Genomic DNA, 19878 nt, shown 5'->3' on the forward strand with positions numbered 1-19878 from the left:
CTGCCTAATAGTTCCATCTCATAGCTTAACTTGTCATATTTGCCATCAAGAATGTAAACCCGGTTCTGATTCCCTGCAGACTCACAGAAAAACTAATTAAAGACACCATGTGCAATAGAGTGGGTCTGCCACAAGGCTGCAGAGCCACTTGTTAAAAATGGTGTCATCAGTTAAGTCTGGCTGGATTGCATGTGGCAATAAATAATCCCAAGTTTTCAGCGGAGCAATACAACAAAAGCTTATGTCTTGTTCACACAACATCCTCTACAGATGTTGGCAAATCTCTTGGACAGAACAACTGTCCCCCATATGTTGAGGACGTATGTTCAGCCCACACTCTGGGCTATTTAGTCAACACAGAAAAAAAAAAAAAAAAGGGGGGGGGCTAGAGATTTGAGCTCCAGAAATTCAGTGCTTCTACCCACATTCTACACAAGTCCTATGGCCCTATCAAACTTCAAAAGGCTGGGGAAGGGAAGTGCTTCCTTGATCTCAAAATAAAGAACTGGATATTGGAGATCACTGTCGCAGAGGGAATAACTGCAAAGCTGCTGTAAATTCTCTTAGGTAAAGGAGAAAAGGAGTCTAAAAAATCAACTAAGTATCCATTAATTTGAGGAGGTTACTAGCACTTAACTGGAAGTAAGGAAACTCTTCAAAATATTCCAAGTTATTCTGCATCTCCCATCAAAGGGAGAACCTGAGAAAACTAGTTTAGTGATTATCATATTCTAGAAAGGAGCTAGAGGTTTCTTTGTAAAACCTATAGAATCAAGGCACGCCTTTCCTGTTGTTTATTTGTTTTATTGTTTATTTTGTTTGTTTGTTTTTTTCCTTTTTTTAACGTATATACTCCTCAGGGCAGTTTATTCCCTCATTAAATGGCTATTTTTCTCTTTTCTCCTCTAGAAAAAACACATTTCCTTTCTTCTGGTGTAGCTGAAATGATCCATTGGTGTATATTTTATGGACAATATCTTCTATCTGCACTCTTCTGCTGATTTACATTTATGTTGGCTCCATGGAGAGATACAACCAGAAAGGGACTTTGTGGCATTGTTGGGGCATCCACAACCCTGCCACTAGCCTACCATCAGCTAACTTCAGCCAAGGACAGCCAGGGGACTAGAAGAGGTCTTGCCTAACCCTACTACCAGCAAAGCAATTCAAGAAGACAGTAACTAAAATAAGCTCTTAGAGGAGTTGTGCCTACACACCCTTATTTGACCTGCCCGAGGAGATTAGCTCAAAGCTGGAATGCACCAGTGGAAAAAGAACAGAAAGTGGAAAAAGCCTATGCCTGAAACTACCATTTTATAGAGTTAATGCAAGTTAACATCCACTCATACATACAGTAATACCATAAAGGTCATTTCTATCTCCAAGTAACAGCCTTTATCTAAAACCAGTTCAATATTCTTCATTCCTCCCAATGGTCCTGCCTCTCCCTTCTGGTTCCCCTTCTCTTCTCCTCTAACTCCCTGAGACACAGGAGGTTTTTTTTGTTTTGTTTTGCTTTGTTTTCTGAGCTGACTTTCAATTTGATGAAGTCAGTTTCCATCACACTTTTAATATCTGAATAACCCATTCATCTTTACCCAAATTTCTTCACCTTCCAGGCTCCAGCTGCTCTGCAACTATCTGGTCAAGGTTGCCTACATTTCCTAATAAAGATGTGCATGTTAGGAGCAGTTACTGTGGCTCTTTAAAAGCAGACTTCAGTGCTGTGGGAATAAAAGCAAGGTCTTTGGAGGGGAAGATTTATTGCTGAATCAACGAGATTTGAAAAGAGGACAACACTGAGGAGAAAACCCAAGTTCTCCAAATTGACTGAATTGCCTTTTGTATCTCAAGGCTGAGATGATTATTTGTTTTTGCAAATAGAAATGCTATGTATATTAGACTCAAAACTGATAACATCTTAGAGCTTTCAGCAAAATAAAAAATGTTTAATATGTCTAGTATAGAACCACATATCCAAACACTGATGAAACTCATATTACTCCTTACTCAACACAAATACACAATACATACCACAACCACCACCACTACCACACCACACTGCATATACCACTGAAACCCATTCAACTACTATCTGAGACCCTTCATACCTGGGAAAGGAACCTACTCATAGTTGAGTGCCCTTAATTCTTCATCAGACTTCAGGGAGATGGTGGTTTACTACTACGCATTCAAGAAATGGACCTGTGGAAAAGCAAGCTTTTCTCGCACATGAAGAATTAAATATACTGATAAAATAACATATTCACATATCACAGTTTTCACATTCTGTTACTAAGGACTTCCATAAAATCTTTCCATGTTGCAGGTCGAGAAATAGAGACTTGAGATTACAAAACTGAGTTATCCAATGTCACCCAATGAGTCAGCAAGCAAACTAATTTGAACACTTCTGGTTCTTCAATTACCAAGACTCACCTCCCCCGTAGAATCCAAAGAATCTCCATGTGAGGCCATTGTACCATCTATAGCAATTTCATAGCAAGCAGGCCTCTCTGCAGGATAGCTAAAGTTTCATATTTGGAAAGGCTCAGAAAAAAAAATGTAAGCATTATTCTCCTATAGTCAAAAACAAAATAATCCCATGACATATGGTTTCACTAAGAAAATTCCACACAGTATTTATTTAGAAAAAAATAATTTCAATTTATGAAGTTGTACTTTAGAAGGAAATAAATAATCATGTCATGTTCCAATGGGACTACCTTCTGCCTGTCATTAATAGGGACATTTTCACAGGGCTAATAAAGCTCACGGTTTTCCACTGAGCACGGAAACTGTTATTTTAAGATAAAAGTTAAGAGTAGTGTAGCTGAGATAATTCAAACTCCTATATGGTGATGTAATAATTACTCACTGATAGTATAATAAATTAAACACATTATAAAGAAAAATAAGGACTTTTGGGAGCCAAAATATGACAAACGCTCATCAAAACCACAGCCTCATTTACTGATAACATACCTTGATATGAGAGGAGCAGGCTAATATCATAAACTCATTTGATACAAAGAGTCCCTGAGAAACAAGAGAGGCACAATTAACTTGTTCAGATGAGTTTAAGCTGCATTCAGGCTAATTTCCTGAATTCCCTCTTTTTTTCCAATTAGATATATTTTTATTTATGTGTTTGAAGAGTGTACAGTTTCAAACACACCAGCGGACTGTACCTAAATCATTTTTGTAATATCATATTTAATGGGAAATTCAAAGTTGAATTATTTTAACATTGAATACAGAAACCCATTCATATGATTCTAAATACTTTTTGGCATGAAATATAACTGTGTCATTGCTGAATAGTTAAAGGTAACAGTTTATTTCATATTATTAGATATAGCAGACCTGCCATTCCATTTCTATAAAATAAAAATGCATTGTAATGCTTACATTGATTAATAATAATAACAACACATTAATAGCAGTAACAACATATTACCTAAAATCATTGGTAATAATGTCCTAGGGCAAGAAGATTGTACAAACTTAAGAACTAGATTTTCTTTCAAATCTTCATCATACTCTTGAGAGAAAGACAGGGGAAAAGGCAGGAATTCCTTCTTTTTTTTTTTTTTTTTTTTGAGATGGAGTCTCGCTTTGTCACCCAGGCTGGAGTGCAGTGGCACAATCTCAGCTCACTGCAAGCTCCGCCTCCCGGGTTCAAGCCATTCTCCTGCCTCAGCCTCCTGGGTAGCTGGGACTACAGGTGCCCACCACCACGCCCAGCTAATTTTTTTTGTATTTTTAGCAGAGACGGGGTTTCACTGTGTTAGCCAGGATGGTCTTGATCTCCTGACCTCGTGATCCGCCCACCTTGGCCTCCCAAAGTGCTGGGATTACAGGTGTGAGCCACCACGCCGGGCCTCCTTCTTTTTTAAAAAAAGAAAAAAACAGCAAGAAACAGAGGTATACAAAGTCTTAAGTTCAAATAATTGACAAAGCCTCTTTCACACAGCAAGTTCTGATTATGACAACACCACCATAAACAATTATATAAATTGTGACACCTTAACTTGGCATAATAATTTACAGAGTACTCACAGACTGATTATCTTTCATAATTGCATAGTCTCATTATGTATTTAACCAAAAATGATAATCCCTGGCACGTTTCGAGGGCTTTCTATGAATGAGACACTGCGTTAAGTGCACTACATGCATTATTTAATTCTTACAACCCTACAAGGTAGGAATTAACAGACTCAGTGAAGTTAAGAAAATTTGCCCACAGTTATATAACAAGTAAGTAGAAGGATCAGCCTCAAATCCAGTTTTATTTTAGAGTCCAAGCTCACAACTACTATATCATAATGCCTTTGTTGAACTTTTAGGTTTCTCCTACTATTATGCGTTTATAGGTACTGTTTTCCTCCCTCCAAAAGCTGGAAGATCAATTGAAAGGTTAAGTGAGTTGTTAAACAGTTGTAGTCAGACAGGGACATTGCTAGAATTAGAAGAGAGGCCCCAGGAGTCCTGTTCACTGTGCATCCTATTCTGACTAATTATCCTAAGAAGTCAAAGCCCTTTCCGATGTGAAACTGTCTGCCTTTCCAGCTTCTCCTCCCCCTGAAGTAGGTAATTCTCATACATTTGGAGCCTCATTTCACAGAGAAAATACAGGCACAACGGACTCAGTAAGTTTCCTCCAGGACAGCCAGGTCAGGGGTCAATGGTTGAGTTTCTATACCCCTTTTCCCTAATCTAATAACTAACTCAACCTTGCTTTCTGCAGCACCTCTCTCTGCAGGCACACAACCCTGAAGATGCACACTAAGTGGGTCTAAAAGTTAAAAAAGAAAGAAGGGAGAGAAGGAGAAGGCGAGGAGGGAAGGGGAGGGAAAACAAAAGGGACAAAATTGTTTTTTGATTTCTGTAATAGGAGAAACAAAATTAATTAGGGAATAAAAAGTATTTTCAAATTAGCCTCTAAATAGCTATGTATATTATAAAGAAAATATAAAATTTGTCACATAGCTGGATTGCATGAATTTCCTAGAAGAATCTCCTTAAACAAAAAGTGGGGATAAAAATAAGCAGTGTGGTTTGCCTTTTAAACAGTAATCCAGTACAGACATATATGCCTTCATCCATCCACTCATCAAAGAGGAATCCAATATGAAGCTCACTCTCAGAGAGTGTAATGTCTATTTGGGAGTTTAAATATTTAAATAAATACATGTAATTTAAATGTAAAAGAGATAAATTTCTTAAAACAAATATAATTAAGAACTATGGAATTTCCCAAGAGAAAAAAAATTCTTCAACTTTAAGAAAAGGAGAATCTTCCTAAGGGAGATATGCATTGAAGAGTCTAAATGAATTTTAAAATATAAATATTTTGGAAAAAAATATGATGACTTAAACATTACGGTTGTCTGAGAGCTATTTTGTAGTCACTAGAAAAACGGACGAGATGAGAAACCTGTGGAGTCTTGGTCTTGTCAAATCAAGTAACACACTTAAAGACCACAGCTTTAATCAAAGTACCTTTAACTTAAGAAAATGATCTTAAGTTAAAGTACCTTTCTTAAGTTAAAGTACCTTTAACTTAAGAAAATTAGTACTAATGATAGTGAGCTGTGAACATGAGGAAGGTGCTACTCAACCACAATATTTATCTGCATCTCCCCTTTCCCTTCCTACTTGTGATCTATACCAGTTGCCTGCATTTCCTTGATACTCATATACTCCTTAACCCCCCAAAATCTGGTTTTTCTCCCCACCAATATTGTCCTGTGGCCTCAAATGTCACTAAGGACCTCTTTATTGCAGTACGTTTTGATAACTCTCAACACACATTCCTTCAAACTCTTCCTTCGCCTGGATTCTATGACACTACCACAAGAATTTTCAAACATACTGTTATCATGAGAACCTTTCTTTCATAAAAGATCTTGCCTAGAACTTCAACTGATTACCATAGCTTTATAGTAAGATTTAAAATCAGACAGTGTAAGTCCTCCAATTTTCTTCCTTTTCAAGATAGTTTTGGCTATTTTAGATTATTGCATTTCCATAATTTTTTAATCAGACTGGAAATTTCTACCAAAAAAACCTATTGAGATGTTCTATTGAAATTGGATTGACTTAAATGTTAATTTGGAATAATTGACATATTAACATTATTGAGAACTCCAATAATGGTTCTCTTTATGTTTCTTCTGCTTTGGATTCATTAAGCTTCTTAGATCAGTGAATTTGCAGTTTTCACCAAATGTAGAAAATCTTCGCCATTATTTATTTATTTAGATTTATTTTATTTTCTATCTCTTCTACCTCTCTTTTCCTTCTGCTACTCCAATGACACAAATATTAGACTACTTTATATTGACTCAGAGATTACTATCTATCCATTTTTTCCCTTTTCTTTCTGTTCTTCAGTTTGGATAGCTTTGATTGTTTCGTCTACAAGTTCACTGATCTTGTCTTCTGCAAGGCCCAATCTAATATTATCTAGTGAAATTTTCAGTACAGATATTATTTCTTTCAAGTCTATAATTTTTATTAATTTTTGAAATAGTTTTCATTTTCCTGCTGGAATTTCCTATAACTTCTCTTGTTGCATCTTTGTTTTCCTTTAAAACCTTTAATATGCTTATAACAGCTGTTTTAAAGTCCCTATCTAGTAAGTTTCAACATCTCTATCATCCATAGAACTGTTTCAGTTGATTGCATATTTCGCTTTTTTGCTCAGGTTCTTGATTGTATGCTGGACATTGTGGATGCCATGTTCTTGAAGGTGTAGATTTTTTATCTTCCTTCCTTTAAAGGGTGTTGAGCTTTGTTCTAGCAGGCAATTAATTTACTGAAATAATAGTTTAATTTTGTTAAGCCCTGTTTTCAGGATCCATTCAGTGGGTCTAGAGTAGCTTTACTCCAGAGCTAGAATATTTTATTCCTAAAGTGTGGCCTTTCTGAGGTCTCAACTCAATGCCCTGGTGTTGAGTGGGGTTTCTCCACTCTAATCAGTCAGCATTTGAAATCTTCTAGTACTGAGCTGTTCCAAAGTACTCCCAGTACCTTAGAGGCTATGTTCACTTCAAGCCTCCCAGTAGCTATAGTCTGCTAGACCTCACAGAAATATACTCACTACATGATTGGTTAACTATTTGGCAAAAGACTCAAGGGACCCCTGCAGACATCTAGAGTTCCTTTTCTGCACAGCTCCCTCCTCTCTGGTATCCTTCCCTGCAAATTCCACCAATATTAGCAGCCCTAAACTCTAATCTCTGATTGGAAACTGAGAGCACAGAGAGATGGAACCCAAAAATAGTTTTTTGGGTTTGCCTGAACTCAATCTCAGACAGAAAGCCACATTCCTTGTGTGTTTCCATTCGCTCAAGGATCACAGCCTTGTACTGTATATTATCCAATGCCTGAAATGTATTTTGACTAGTTTTTATCTTTATACGGTGGTATATGACAGAAGGACAAGGCTGAGACTCACTGCCCTCTCATGGCCAAAACCAGAAGTCTTTCCATTTATGTTTAATAGCAATGCAATAAAATCTAAGTAGGTAATCAGTGTAAGTGGGACTTCATGAGGCTTCCAAATGCCAGAAGCTATGGGCCTTTACTTTGGTTTCATCTCTCCAGAGAAGTATCATGTAGTCCTCTTCCTGTGAGGAGTAAAATTTGGTTTGTCAGGATTCTGGAGTTCAGCAGAAGAAAGAATTTAGTGGGGAATGGATGGGCTGACTTCTCTTTAAAGAGAAAGCAGACATTTAATTCATCCTCCAGATTTCAGCTGCATTTCCCATCCCTACTCTCCCCCGTGCCTAATCAAGAACTTCATTAATTCCTCACTTTATTTTGCCCAGAAATTATGCATCTGCTTCCTGGAATGTGAGGTAGAAATAGATTTCTGACTTGGTCAGTGAGGAATAGTATCCTGGGGATACAGCTACTTTATATAGACATTAAACCACCCCTCATTTTAGCATCCTGCCTCATGCTCATTTTCTGGTACCTAAACTTCTCTAAATCCAAAGTTTTCTGGAGTACTATGGGGCAAGTTGTCTTCTTTTTATCTAAATTTCCCTTTTCAGGCAATTAATTTTGACTTTCCTTCACTCTGTTAAGTCATTTGCCATTCTCCCATTTATGTTTCATCTTCATATAATGAGGTTTGTGTTACAAATGACTTTTCATTTTATCAAAGAAGGAGATTATGCCTCTGTTTCTTGATCTTTCATTATACCTACTTGAAACAGGAGGCTCCTGTTTCTGTCTGGTTAAGGATCTATTCTTAACAACTATATTAAGCTTCACAACGACATTATCAACAATGTTTACTTTGCTGTTGCTGTTTTCCAAGTACTTTATTCATCCCTTTCTTGAATCCCATATCATCTTTTTTCTTGGATTCATTTACAGTTTACCAGAGTGCATTACTTTTTAGAGAGTGCACAAAGGAGAGAAACTTCCTAAATATTGTATAGCTTATATTTCTTTATTTAGTTCTTATTCCAAATAGTATTTTACTGGGTATAGAATTCTAGGTTCAAAATCATTTCCCAGAGAACTTTAGTAGCATTATTTCAGACTTTCTTTTCCACTGACAAGGCAGATTAGATGTTCAGAGAAACCTCTTCAACTCACCACAGCTGAAATTTCTGGGTAAGATATCTGGATGAGCAAAATAAAAGTAGAGGAATTTTTTTTTTTTTTTTTGGAGGCAGAAATGAAGAGAAGCTTCTTTCTTCTTCCTTTATTCCTTTCTCCTAGTCTGTCATGGAGGTCCAGGTTTCTCTTTGATTAACATCAGTCCTAACATCCACAATGGACTGAATCAATCTCCTGTCCCCAGATATTCCCTCTTTGTTTTATAAGCCATTCTTAACACTTCCTCTTGAGAGCCACAGATCCAAGCATATACACAGGGACAGAGAAAAAGAAATGGAAAGAGAGATGGAAGGGAAATGTCTACATAGCAGTTCTTATTAATTTCCCTGATGTCTGTCCCCTCCTACTTGTGGAATTTCTCCCAGAGCTCCACTGAAAAGTGTAGCTATATTCTAATTTCCTCTAAACTTGCTTTGGGTTGCGTTTATTCTACTGTGGGTTCTCTATCCATCTAACCCAAACTGCTATTTGTGCTTCAGAAATCCCTCAAAACCTCTTATTGTTTTGGGGCACCCTATTGTGTTTTCCAGCACTCTTTAGGATTTTCTTCTTCGTTTTCTAATACCTTTTCTCTTGTTTCACTGAATCACAGTGTGTGATACCTAGTAGGTATAATCAATGTCTTCTGAAGGAAAAGAAAATGTTACATGTGCTAAACTAAAATGATAACCATGTTGTATTTTTATAAATCCATTTATGCATTCAATAATTTTAATTGAAACCTATAAAAACTTTACTGTATTATGCTATGTACTAGGCCTAGTTCTAAGTCTTGGGAAAATAGCAGTGACAAAAGAAAGCCCCTCTTTTCAAGGAGCTCATGTTATAGTGTGCTACTATATTTTTTAAACATACAAGTTGAAAAACAATATAAATAACACAATAACATCTTTGTGTACAAATGGGTCCATGTACATGTATGTGTACATGTGTATTTCCTTTCAGATGAAACTTTCAGGAGCTAATATTGAAGAAGTGGCATATGGGAAGACTTTTTAAACTTTCTGTATTTGTATTTCTGCATGTATTTCTGTTTGTTAGTATAGTTGGTTCAGGCTCTTGGGACATACCAGGGAACACAGTGGGCAAATCTTTCTGCCTTCTTGGAGATCATACTCTAGCAAGAAAAGTCAGACACCAAACAACAAACATAATAAATTAGTATCTTAAGTAGTATGTTAGCAGGTGATAAGAACTCTGTTAAAGCATGATATACGGGGTCAGTGGCAAAGGGTTGCCATTTTCAATAGGGCGGCAAGACTTCATAGAAGAAGTAACATTTCAGCAAAAAGTTCAAGTGGGAGATTGTACTTGAAAAAGAAGGGGGGAAAGAATTCTAAGCAGAGGAAACAGCAAATGCAAAGGCTTCAGTGTAGGAGCATGCCTGGTGTGTTGCAGGAATAGCAAGAAGCCAAAGTGCCCAGAACAGAGCAGGTGAAGGTGAGAGAAGTGAGAGATGAAGCTGGAGAGAGCATTGGGGTGGGAGGTGAGGGGTGCAGGGAATGGCCCTTGAGGTCAGTATAAGGACTGGATTCTTATACAGTTACTGTGAGAGAGTCTGGGAGCCCCTCTTTGAGGAGAAGAGGGAAATTAGCTGACATATTTTGAAAGGATCATTATGGCTCTATTATTAAATATAATAGACCAAACAGAGGCAGGGGTAGAAGCAGAGAGGAGGGCTGAGAGGCCTTGCAATAAACAGTAAGAGATGATGCCGATGATGACAGTAGCAGTAGAATTGCTGCAAGGTGGTCAAATGAAAGACAGAGCCAACAGAATTTCCTAATGAATCTGATGTGAGTTTTGGAAGGTCAAGGAGGCCTCCATGTCCTGAGCAGTAAAAGGACAGAGCTGCCACCAACTCAGTTCAGGACTATGGGGGAGGAAGTAGTGGAGATAAGTTGTTCAATTTAGAACCTGCTAAACTCGAGGTGTTGTTTTGATATCAAAGTGACAATAGCAGTAGACAGTGAGGTACAGGAATCTAACATTCAGAAGAGGTCGGGCACGGTGGCTCACGTCTATAATCCCAGCGCTTTGGTAGGCCAAGGTGAGAGGATTGCTTGAGGCCAGGAATTCAAGATCAACCTGTGGAACATAGCAAGACCCTCGCCTCCACAAAAAAATTTAAAATTAGTTGGGTGTGGTGACACACACCTGTGGTCCCAGTTACTGCAGAGGACGAGGCAGGGGAATTATTTGAGCCCAGGATTTCGAGGCTGCAGTGAGCCATGATCATGCCATTGCACTCGAGCCTGGGTGACAAGAGCAAGATCCTGTCTCAAAAAAATAAGTAAATACAATAAAAAACAAAGTTCAGGAGAGAATTCTGGATCAGCGATTCCAACCTGGAAGTCATGAGCACAGATATATAGCATTGAAATTTTTAAAAAGGTCTTTTTGAAAAGCCAGCACACAATTTTTCTTACCTACCACATTTAGTCTCCCACAAATTTGAACGCTTTGTCCAACACAAGTTATCAAGTATTGACTATTGAGTGTGTTGCCTCTCCATTCCCTCTGCCATTTCCCTGCCCCAGATATCTCTCACCTAGCTGAGATGCTTCTACCTCTCGTCGGTTTACCAATCAGTTCATCCATACCTCACTGCCAGATTAATGTGACTATAGCTCACCTTTGATCAAGCACTGACTCCTTGGGGATTACTTGTCACCTGCTGAATCAAAGGACCAAATGCTTAACTCTAGATCACAATCCAATCCCAGCCCACCTTTCCAAACCTACAACTCACCATTCCCCTTCACACACACCATGCTCCTTGCTATTCCTGTGGGTTCTAGCCTTGCTGCCTTGTGCATGCTGGTTCCCCCACCAGAAATGCCTTTCCTCTGCATGCTGAATACCTAAACCCTGTCCTTCAAAGCATAGCACAAATGCCACTGGCGTTAATAGAGCTTAGTTGGCTGCCCCACCTGAAGATGACCTTTCCCACCTCAGAGCCCTTATTCTGTGAGAGGGGAAGAGCATGGCACACACGACACTTCCCAGAGTGAAGGCAGCAGGACAGATGCCAGCCCCAAGAGAAATTCTGGGAATAAAGAGTTCCACAGGCAAAGTTTAGGTAACAGTCCACACCACAGTACTCCCTAGAAATCCACATTACATATTCATGTATTGAAGGATCGCAAAAGTCCTTTGGTAGGAAAACCTACGTAACTTTTTTTTTAATTTGTTTTGGTTTAAACTTTTATTGCCAACCTTGAAAAGGAACATATTAACCAGTTATCTTGTGATAAGAGGACAACTTGCCGTTTTTCTTAGAATCTAGTAGGCAGTCCTGCGGCCCTAAAGCATGTGGGAGTGGCTTTTTGCTCGCTTGGCTGTACCCCTCAATGGGAGGAAGCAATGGAAAGAAACGTTTAGCTTACAAACACATCAGGACCTCAAATTAAGTTGTTAAGCCACTTTGATATTCTTTAACAAAGTAAGTACTGATCTTATCAGTCTTCCCACACTGCCTCATGCCCTCCCACCTAGGTCACTAAAAAATTATATATATATATATATATATTTTAGACGAAGTTTTGCTCTTGTCACCCAGGCTGGAGTGCAATGGTGCAATCTTAGCTTACTGCAACCTCCACCTCCTGGGTTCAAGCAATTCTCCTGCCTCAGCCTCCCAAGCTGCTGGGATTACAGGCACCACCACGCCCGGCTAATTTTTTGGTTTGCTTTTTGTTGTTGTTGTTGTTGTTTGTTTGTTTTTGGTTTTTTTGTTTTTGTTTTTTGTTTTTGTTTTTTTTTTGAGACGGAGTCTTGCTGTGTCACCCAGGCTGGAGCACATTGGCAAAATCCTGGCTTGCTGCAACATCCACCTCCAGGGTTCAAGCGATTCCCCTGTCTCAGCCTCCCAAGTAGCTGGGACTACAGGTACCTGCCACCATGCTCGGCTCATTTTTGTATTTTTAGTAGAGATGGGGTTTCACCATGTTGGCCAGGCTGGTCTCGAACTCCTGACCTCAGGTGATCTACCCACCTTGGCCTCCCAAAGTGCTGGGATTACAGGCATGAGCCACCGCACCGGCCAAAAAATATATATTTTTTATTTTTTATTTCCATAGGTTTTGGGGGAACAGATGGCATTTGGTTACATGAGTAAGTTCTTTAGTGGTGATTTGTGAGATTTTGGTGCATCCATCACCAGAGCAGTATACACTAAACCCAATTTGTAGTCTTTTATCCCTCACCCACCTCCCACCCTTTCCCCTGAGTCCCCAAAGTCCATTGTATCATTCTTATGCCTTTGCATCTTCATAGCTTAGCTCCCCCTTATGAGTAAGGACATATGATATTTGGTTTTCCATTCCTGAGTTACTTCACTTAGAATAATCGTCTCCAGTTCCATCCAGGTTGCTACAAATGCCATTAATTTGTTCCTTTTTATAGCTGAGTAGTATTCCATTGTATATACACACCACAATTTCTTTATCAACTCGTTTCCTGATGGGCATTTGGGCTGGTTTCATGTTTTTACAATTGCGAATTCTGCTGCTATAAACATGCGTGTGCAAGTATCTTTTTCGTCTAATAACTTCTTTTTCTCTGGATAGATACCCAGTAATGGGATTGCTGGATCAAATGATAGTCTACTTTTAGTTCTTTAAGGAATCCCCACACTGTTATCCATAGTGGTTGTACTAGTTTACATTCCCACCAGCAGTGTAGAAATGGTTCCTTTTCTAGTGTTCCAAGGTTTTCACACAAGGAATTCTTGAATTTGGAACGGGGACCTGGATTGTAGTCCTGATTAAGCACTTGTCGGTGCTGGTCTTCCCCACGCCCAGATAACCATGCATCATAATACTGGTGGCATGTTTTTCCCAGGCCAAGGTAGGGAAATTGTACATCCCAACATGGGTAGGGTAACCATGCGTCACATATGTATGACAAGTTGTTCTGTTCCCAAGCCCAGGTAGGGTAATCACACACCCCAACAAGGGTGACACACTATCCCAGCATAATCATTCATTGTGAACCTTGCACTCTCACAAGCTTCCTGATTTGGGTGATAAATTATATAGTCACTTAGTTATAAGCCCTCCACATATAGACTTCATTATATCCAGTTCCTAAATCAAATCAAACCACCCTAACGAGAGCAGAACCTAGAATTAACAATTTTCCCATTACACAGAACGTTGTTTTTCTGGACTCCAGGCCACTGTGTGCCAGCCATCGTTATTTCCTAACTTCCACCATATTGATCCAGTCGATGTGACAGGACGTGTGCCTGAGACTCTTGTTCTATTCTTTAGGGTCCCATTGGAGCTAAATGCAGCCATAAGTTCAGATTGAGTTTGCCATAAATCCCTGCCATTGTTCCCCCATGTACTTCTGGCTACTTGATAGGGCCCTGCTCCCAATAGACCGTTCAAAACTATGACATTATCACTAACACTTGAGTGTAACACATCACATCTGAAACCTACAATGATGGTACCCATCTCCTCTTTACCCCCTCAGGACTGGAGTCCCCTACACACTGGCACTAGACACATTCCTAGTTCCTGAAGATTAAATGGCTTACTTCCCCCACAATGACTATAACCACATGGGTTATGAGGCCAGATAACTACCTGTGTGACCTTTATCAACCACCCCTCATTATGAATCTCAGTTAACTCATCTCTGAAATGAGCTGGCTGGTCTGTATGGCATCCAACATTCTACCCAGCTGTGATGAATTGACTCTATGTACCCTTTTTCGAAACTTAACTACTTCCACATAAGGTCTCACTTCCCAAATATCTCTTAAAAGTGGGGTCTCTTTCCATATATTTTTTAAATCTCCTTCAGAACAAGGTAGAAAACCTTGAACATGGTTGGAACTCAAATGTATGTCACATAAGGATTTTTAAATGAGTGAGGCATTTAAACCTAAAAAAAATCAAAATTAGACTTTGAGATGATGGGAAATTAAATAAATCTAAGAAGTGAAATGATCTGGTCAAAGCAGCAAGCACTATAGAAAAATAAATTCATATCATTTTCTAGCACTATGACTAGTGAACTAGCACTGCCAATAATGGCTAACACTGGACATTTACCATGTGTGAGATGCAGCTTTCAGTGACTCACACCAACCCTATGAAGTGGGAACTATTACTGTCCCTACTTTACAGATGAGAAAACTGAAGTACAGAGGGGTTAAAGAACCTGCCTAAAGTCCCCCAGGAAGCAAGTGATGTATTCAAACCCGGGCAGTCTAGCTCCAAAGTCCATGCATTTAAACACTAGGTCAGCCTGCCTCTCCCTCTCTTTCACAAGCATTTGCTCATCTAAGCATCCCAACAACACCAGGTTATTACGCACCCAGCAGCAACTGAGGCCCAGAGAGGCTTAAAGATCACCCAGTGTCCCACAGCCGTCTCAGCGCACTACAATACACTTTTGAAATGTCACTGACAGCTGACTGCTGAGAAACAGGCACAGAATAAAGTGGAAGTGCCATTGGGGGTCAGCGGCTCTGGAGAGAATTAAAATTGGCAGTAAATTGAAAGGAAGAGGTGTTTGTTGGGGACACGATGAAGCGAGAAGTGACAGCCCTGGGCTATCACCTGAAGGGAAGGCCAAGGCGAGGGAGAAGCCTGCAGAGTCCACAGAGTGAATGGTGAGGACCCAGGAGCATGGCAAGGTAGGCACAGAACAGTTTAGGAAGGACAGAAAAAAAATGTTGTTTGCCATCGCATACATTTTCAGCACCAGTATGAAAGTTATAGAAAAACACACATTTTGAAGCCAGGAAGCTGACTTTTGGATTAGGACAGTTTGACTGAAGCAGCATTCACAAGAGAATCTGGTATGGCGAGTGCCACATAATAGGCACTCAATAAATGTTTGTTCCAAATAAAAGAGACAAAAAGAGAAAAATCTGAGAACTGCTTTCATAAAGAGAAAGGCACCTAAGGGAGTAGGTGCTCAATAAATATTATTTTTTATCTTTGTGCCGTGAGAAGCCTGGGGAGCTGTACAAGATTATCTGATCCATTTCCAAAGAGCCCTGAGCCTCTGATTGCAATTCTCGCAAATTCCCGGGGAAGGCTGTGGAATTCCTCTCTGGAGACTTACAAACATGCTTTTAGAAGAGCCACTTGGAAGGAGTGGTTTAGACAATTTCAAAATGGATGAAATGAGGCAGAGAGGCTAGACCGAATGACCCTGAGGTCCTTTTCGTTTCTGATGTCCACGTAATCCCCTCAGAAGCTGAAGTTTCCACTCTGCTCCCCCATGGCACAGAGATGAACCGAATGGACCTGCAGACATTGCTGTCCCACCAAGCTGAGGATGGCTGAGTGATTTGGAAGCCTTCTAGTAGGACCTGGTTAAATCGTAGGCCATTTATTTTGTGAAGAAATAAACCACAGAGAGCCCCTTTCAAACATGCATGCAGAAATCAGGACAAAATGCCAAGGAGATTATCTGTTCAGAATTTGCTTTGAAAGAGCCTGGGCAACACTCATTTATTTTTGAGAAAATATATGATTAACCAGAGTTAACTATGAATTCAGATATTGTGCATTAGACCAGCTTCTCAAAGTTTGAGCGCATTTAATATTATATATTGCTGCCATTTGGACTAAATTGTTTTTTTAATGTACACAATATTACAAATTTAATTTGAGCTGTTTGAATCAGTCTGTAAAAAAGATTTGATTATACCTGAGTGTTCTGGCCCCAGCGTTTCCGTATCTCAGTAATCTTGACGGTAATTGGCTGATTGGGCGTCTCACACTCCATCTCTGCCTCAGTTTCCATGGTAATGTTACAGGAGCTATTATAGATGAGAACTTCATCTCTTTCCACTTTAGGGCTGAAACGAGAGGGGAGGTTAAATGGGGTGTCATCAATCTTAATGAAATGCAATTATTTTTACTCTTATTAATCATTGCAAGCCATTAGCTTGTGGCAACTACAGGCCACCATTTGTCAAATTTTGCAAATTTCTGTAATTTTGTTTCCATTCTTTTATTGTTTATTTGTTTTTCCTTTTATCTGCACACCCTGCAATGAAAATGCACATGGTAAATATCTTTCACTGAGGCCTTTCTCTTTTTTGAATCTATTAAAAACATTAGCAAAAGCTACTCCTAGCCCAGCTTAACAAGAAATGCAGGGACAATACTTCCAGTTCCAAAAAGGGTAACAAATGTTGGGGAGAGTTTTTGTTTTTATTTTTTTTCTTTTCCCCTTCCCTCTTCCTGCTCTCACTCATACTTAGTGTTGGGGGAGTAATTGCCTGAATCCCCCTAGGGCAGATGGAGAAATTGGAAAACCCACACAACTGGCTAACTGGTCCCTAATTCCAACTGTGAAAAAATGAGCTCATTTAGGCTTGCAATTCCCTCTCCCCAGCTGATGGCAATGAGGCTCTGTTGCTAGCAGTGGAACATTAACTTAGTAAATTAATTAAACTTACTTAACAGCCCAGACTAAGGAGATTCGATATATGTGCCAGTTATACTACCAGCCACTTGCTTTAAAAGTCCTCTTGCTTTAAGGGGAGAAGCCAGACTGGATTTAAAATAAAAAACAGCAGTGTAGCATTACAGAAAGTCTAAAAATATGCCATCTAGAGAAGGTGAGGACATGGATAGTGAAGGGTGTCGTCCTCAACAGGTGTGATATTTATTCAAGAATCATCCGGCTGTAGGCATTTTTGCAACTAACTCAAAAATTATCATAAATAATAATGCATGATGTTTCATATTTGTCAACAATTTCATATGTATGATCTCATTTCAGCCTATAAATTAGGAAGAGGTGTAAAAAGTGTAACCCAAAGAGATCAAGAGATTCTCAGAAAGTCAAACACAGAACTACGGTAGCTCTGAGGTCAAAACCAGATGGTCCTGTTCCCCAGAGCAGTGCTCTCAAGTTTTGAAATGCTGATTGAACATCAGCCAGGAAGATGGCAGATCCCATGGGAAAACCAGGAAGGGCGGACAGAAGGGCAAAAAGGTCACCACTTGAGAAACTGTACACCACGTCAAACCCTACCATCTTCTTTCAAATCAATGTTAAAATGTTTTCTTCCACAATTTGCTAGAAATAATGAGCAGGATAACTAGTACTTCTCACCACTTAATCTTCTCTTCTTCATGCTGAAATGTTCTCCACTCTGTATCTACCTAAGACATGACTTCCAAACCCACAGTCCTCTAGACCTAATAATGTAGATTGTCAATATGTTAACATCATGCCACCCATATCTGAAGGCAGATTGGGCTAACCACTGGGACTCTGGTCCACCTTTATCTGAGCCTCCTTCTCACGGTACCTGACACTGTGCTCATTTTGAAGGCCACCGTGCTTATACTTAGATAGTGGTCAATTCAAAGTCTCAGAGCTGCAGCTTTCTGAGGAGTTCACCATGCTGTGTTTGTTCAAATGATTTTCTGAGGAGCACTGGCATGTAAAGCTTAGGCTCAGAAGCAGATCAGCTGGATCTGAATCCCAGGGCAGATGGTTACCATCTACATGACATTGAAGACATTACTTCACTAAGCTTTGGTTTCCACATTTATAAAATGGAGTTGCCAATAATCAAGTACCTATTTTGTGGAGGTGTTGAAGAAACTGAACAAAATGAAGCATATAAATCGATTAGCATGGAACCTGGCACACAATACGAATCCAATAAAGGCAGCTCACGTTATAGCTATTGGAGGTAGTAGTTTTAGTAGCATTATTGTTAAAAATGTAAATGTGGAAATTTACATTTATTATTGTTACATTTCTCTCACTGGTTTAGACCCATTGCTCAAATTTGTTTTGAATATGTAGCCTGCGATCTAGCTGTAAATCCATTTGCTGATCCTTCGTCCACAGGGCAGACAAAGTCACAGGATGAATCCATCCTTTGCTCCTGGAGCATCAGTCATATTCCAAGATTCAGAAAGGGAAAGCAAAGTAATTTAACTTTTAAATTAAAATGTAATGTAACATTTAGATCAATATAGAAACGTGATGGAATCAAATGCAAAATTCACGCAGACTTTTAAAACACCTCACTTCAGAGCAACTTGATGCTTGCGTCAGGCCACTTTGGGCTTTGCACTTAGAATCTTTTTTTGTTACTGGGGGTGGAGAAGTGGTTGGAATAGTTTGTGAAGGTCTCCCTCTATGTTCATATCATAAGTCACTTATAAACCTATCAGAAAGGAAATGAAGTTGGTTTCCCACACCATCACATTCTTCGTAAATCGGTTTCCAGATGGCTACTTTCATTTCTGAAGGCTCACAAACTATCTGATGAATAGTTCATTCTAGAATTTTGTCAGGGATAACACCAAGCTTAGTTGTCTAAATTTCCAGAATTCCTCCTCCTTTTTTTAGGTTCATAGAATATCTGCCCATCACCTCTGTTATGTGACCCCTTCTCATGGTTCATTGCCAGCAATAAGTCCTCAATCATAAGAGTGAGTTTTTTGTACCCAGTTTATGAATGATCTGAGACTACAGACTTGAACTCAAGGAAAGTAGTGACCAACTTCCTTTTACAGCCTTTCTTGGCCTTGGGCTTCCACTTGCCTCATAAACCTTCTTATGCCCTTTCCTGACTCTTCGCTGGCAGAGGTACAAGTAAAATGGGCTGAGTCACTCTGCCCTCTGTTTGCCTGTTAGAAACACACTGTTTTCACTAAGCATGTTATTCTTGCTCTGAAGAGAATTAAACACCTTTCTGATAGCTTGGACTTTTTGTTTACCAGCTTTAGCTCACACTTCTTTCCATATTTGTAACTACCTTGCTAGAAATTTTTTTCATTAAAAAGCCATCACCAAAATTAGCTGAGACACCAGGATATCCAAAATAGGTTAACATTTACAAAATTTCAAAGCTTCTAAATAGCTAACTACTCTTCCATGGTTTCTTCCACAATGATCCTATGAATTAAGAAGCACAGTTGGCCATATTTAAATATAAATATAAGCATATATATATGCAACATAAGCATATATAGAGAGAGAGACAGAGAGATCAATATATGTACAGATATAGATACAGATATACATGCATACACACTGCACACACACACAGATATTTATTTTGGGGGATGTGGTTAAAAATATTGGGTAAAAATGGTGGCAAAGATTGTTCTAGAACCTAAGACTCCTGACTCCCAAACTATTGTTCTTTAGTTGATCTGATTAGATCCTAAAGTAAGCAAGTAACCTTGGCTGTGCTCCTTAGGATAGGGAGGGAAAACACTT

At 39.2% G+C, this 19878-nt stretch overlaps 1 protein-coding gene across 1 annotated transcript in view; it reads right to left on the bottom strand.

Annotated features, from left to right (window-relative positions):
* PKHD1 (PKHD1 ciliary IPT domain containing fibrocystin/polyductin) overlaps positions 1-19878 on the bottom strand; it is a 477573-nt gene that overhangs the window by 383791 nt on the left and 73904 nt on the right. The window contains exon 34 of the mRNA XM_054492265.2: positions 16327-16477. Coding sequence (XP_054348240.2) covers positions 16327-16477 — 151 coding nt within the window. The remainder of the gene's footprint in view (positions 1-16326; positions 16478-19878) is intronic.

The sequence above is a fragment of the Pongo pygmaeus genome, chromosome 5 (assembly GCF_028885625.2).
Source record: "Pongo pygmaeus isolate AG05252 chromosome 5, NHGRI_mPonPyg2-v2.0_pri, whole genome shotgun sequence".
NCBI classification, from domain to species: Eukaryota; Metazoa; Chordata; class Mammalia; order Primates; family Hominidae; genus Pongo; species Pongo pygmaeus.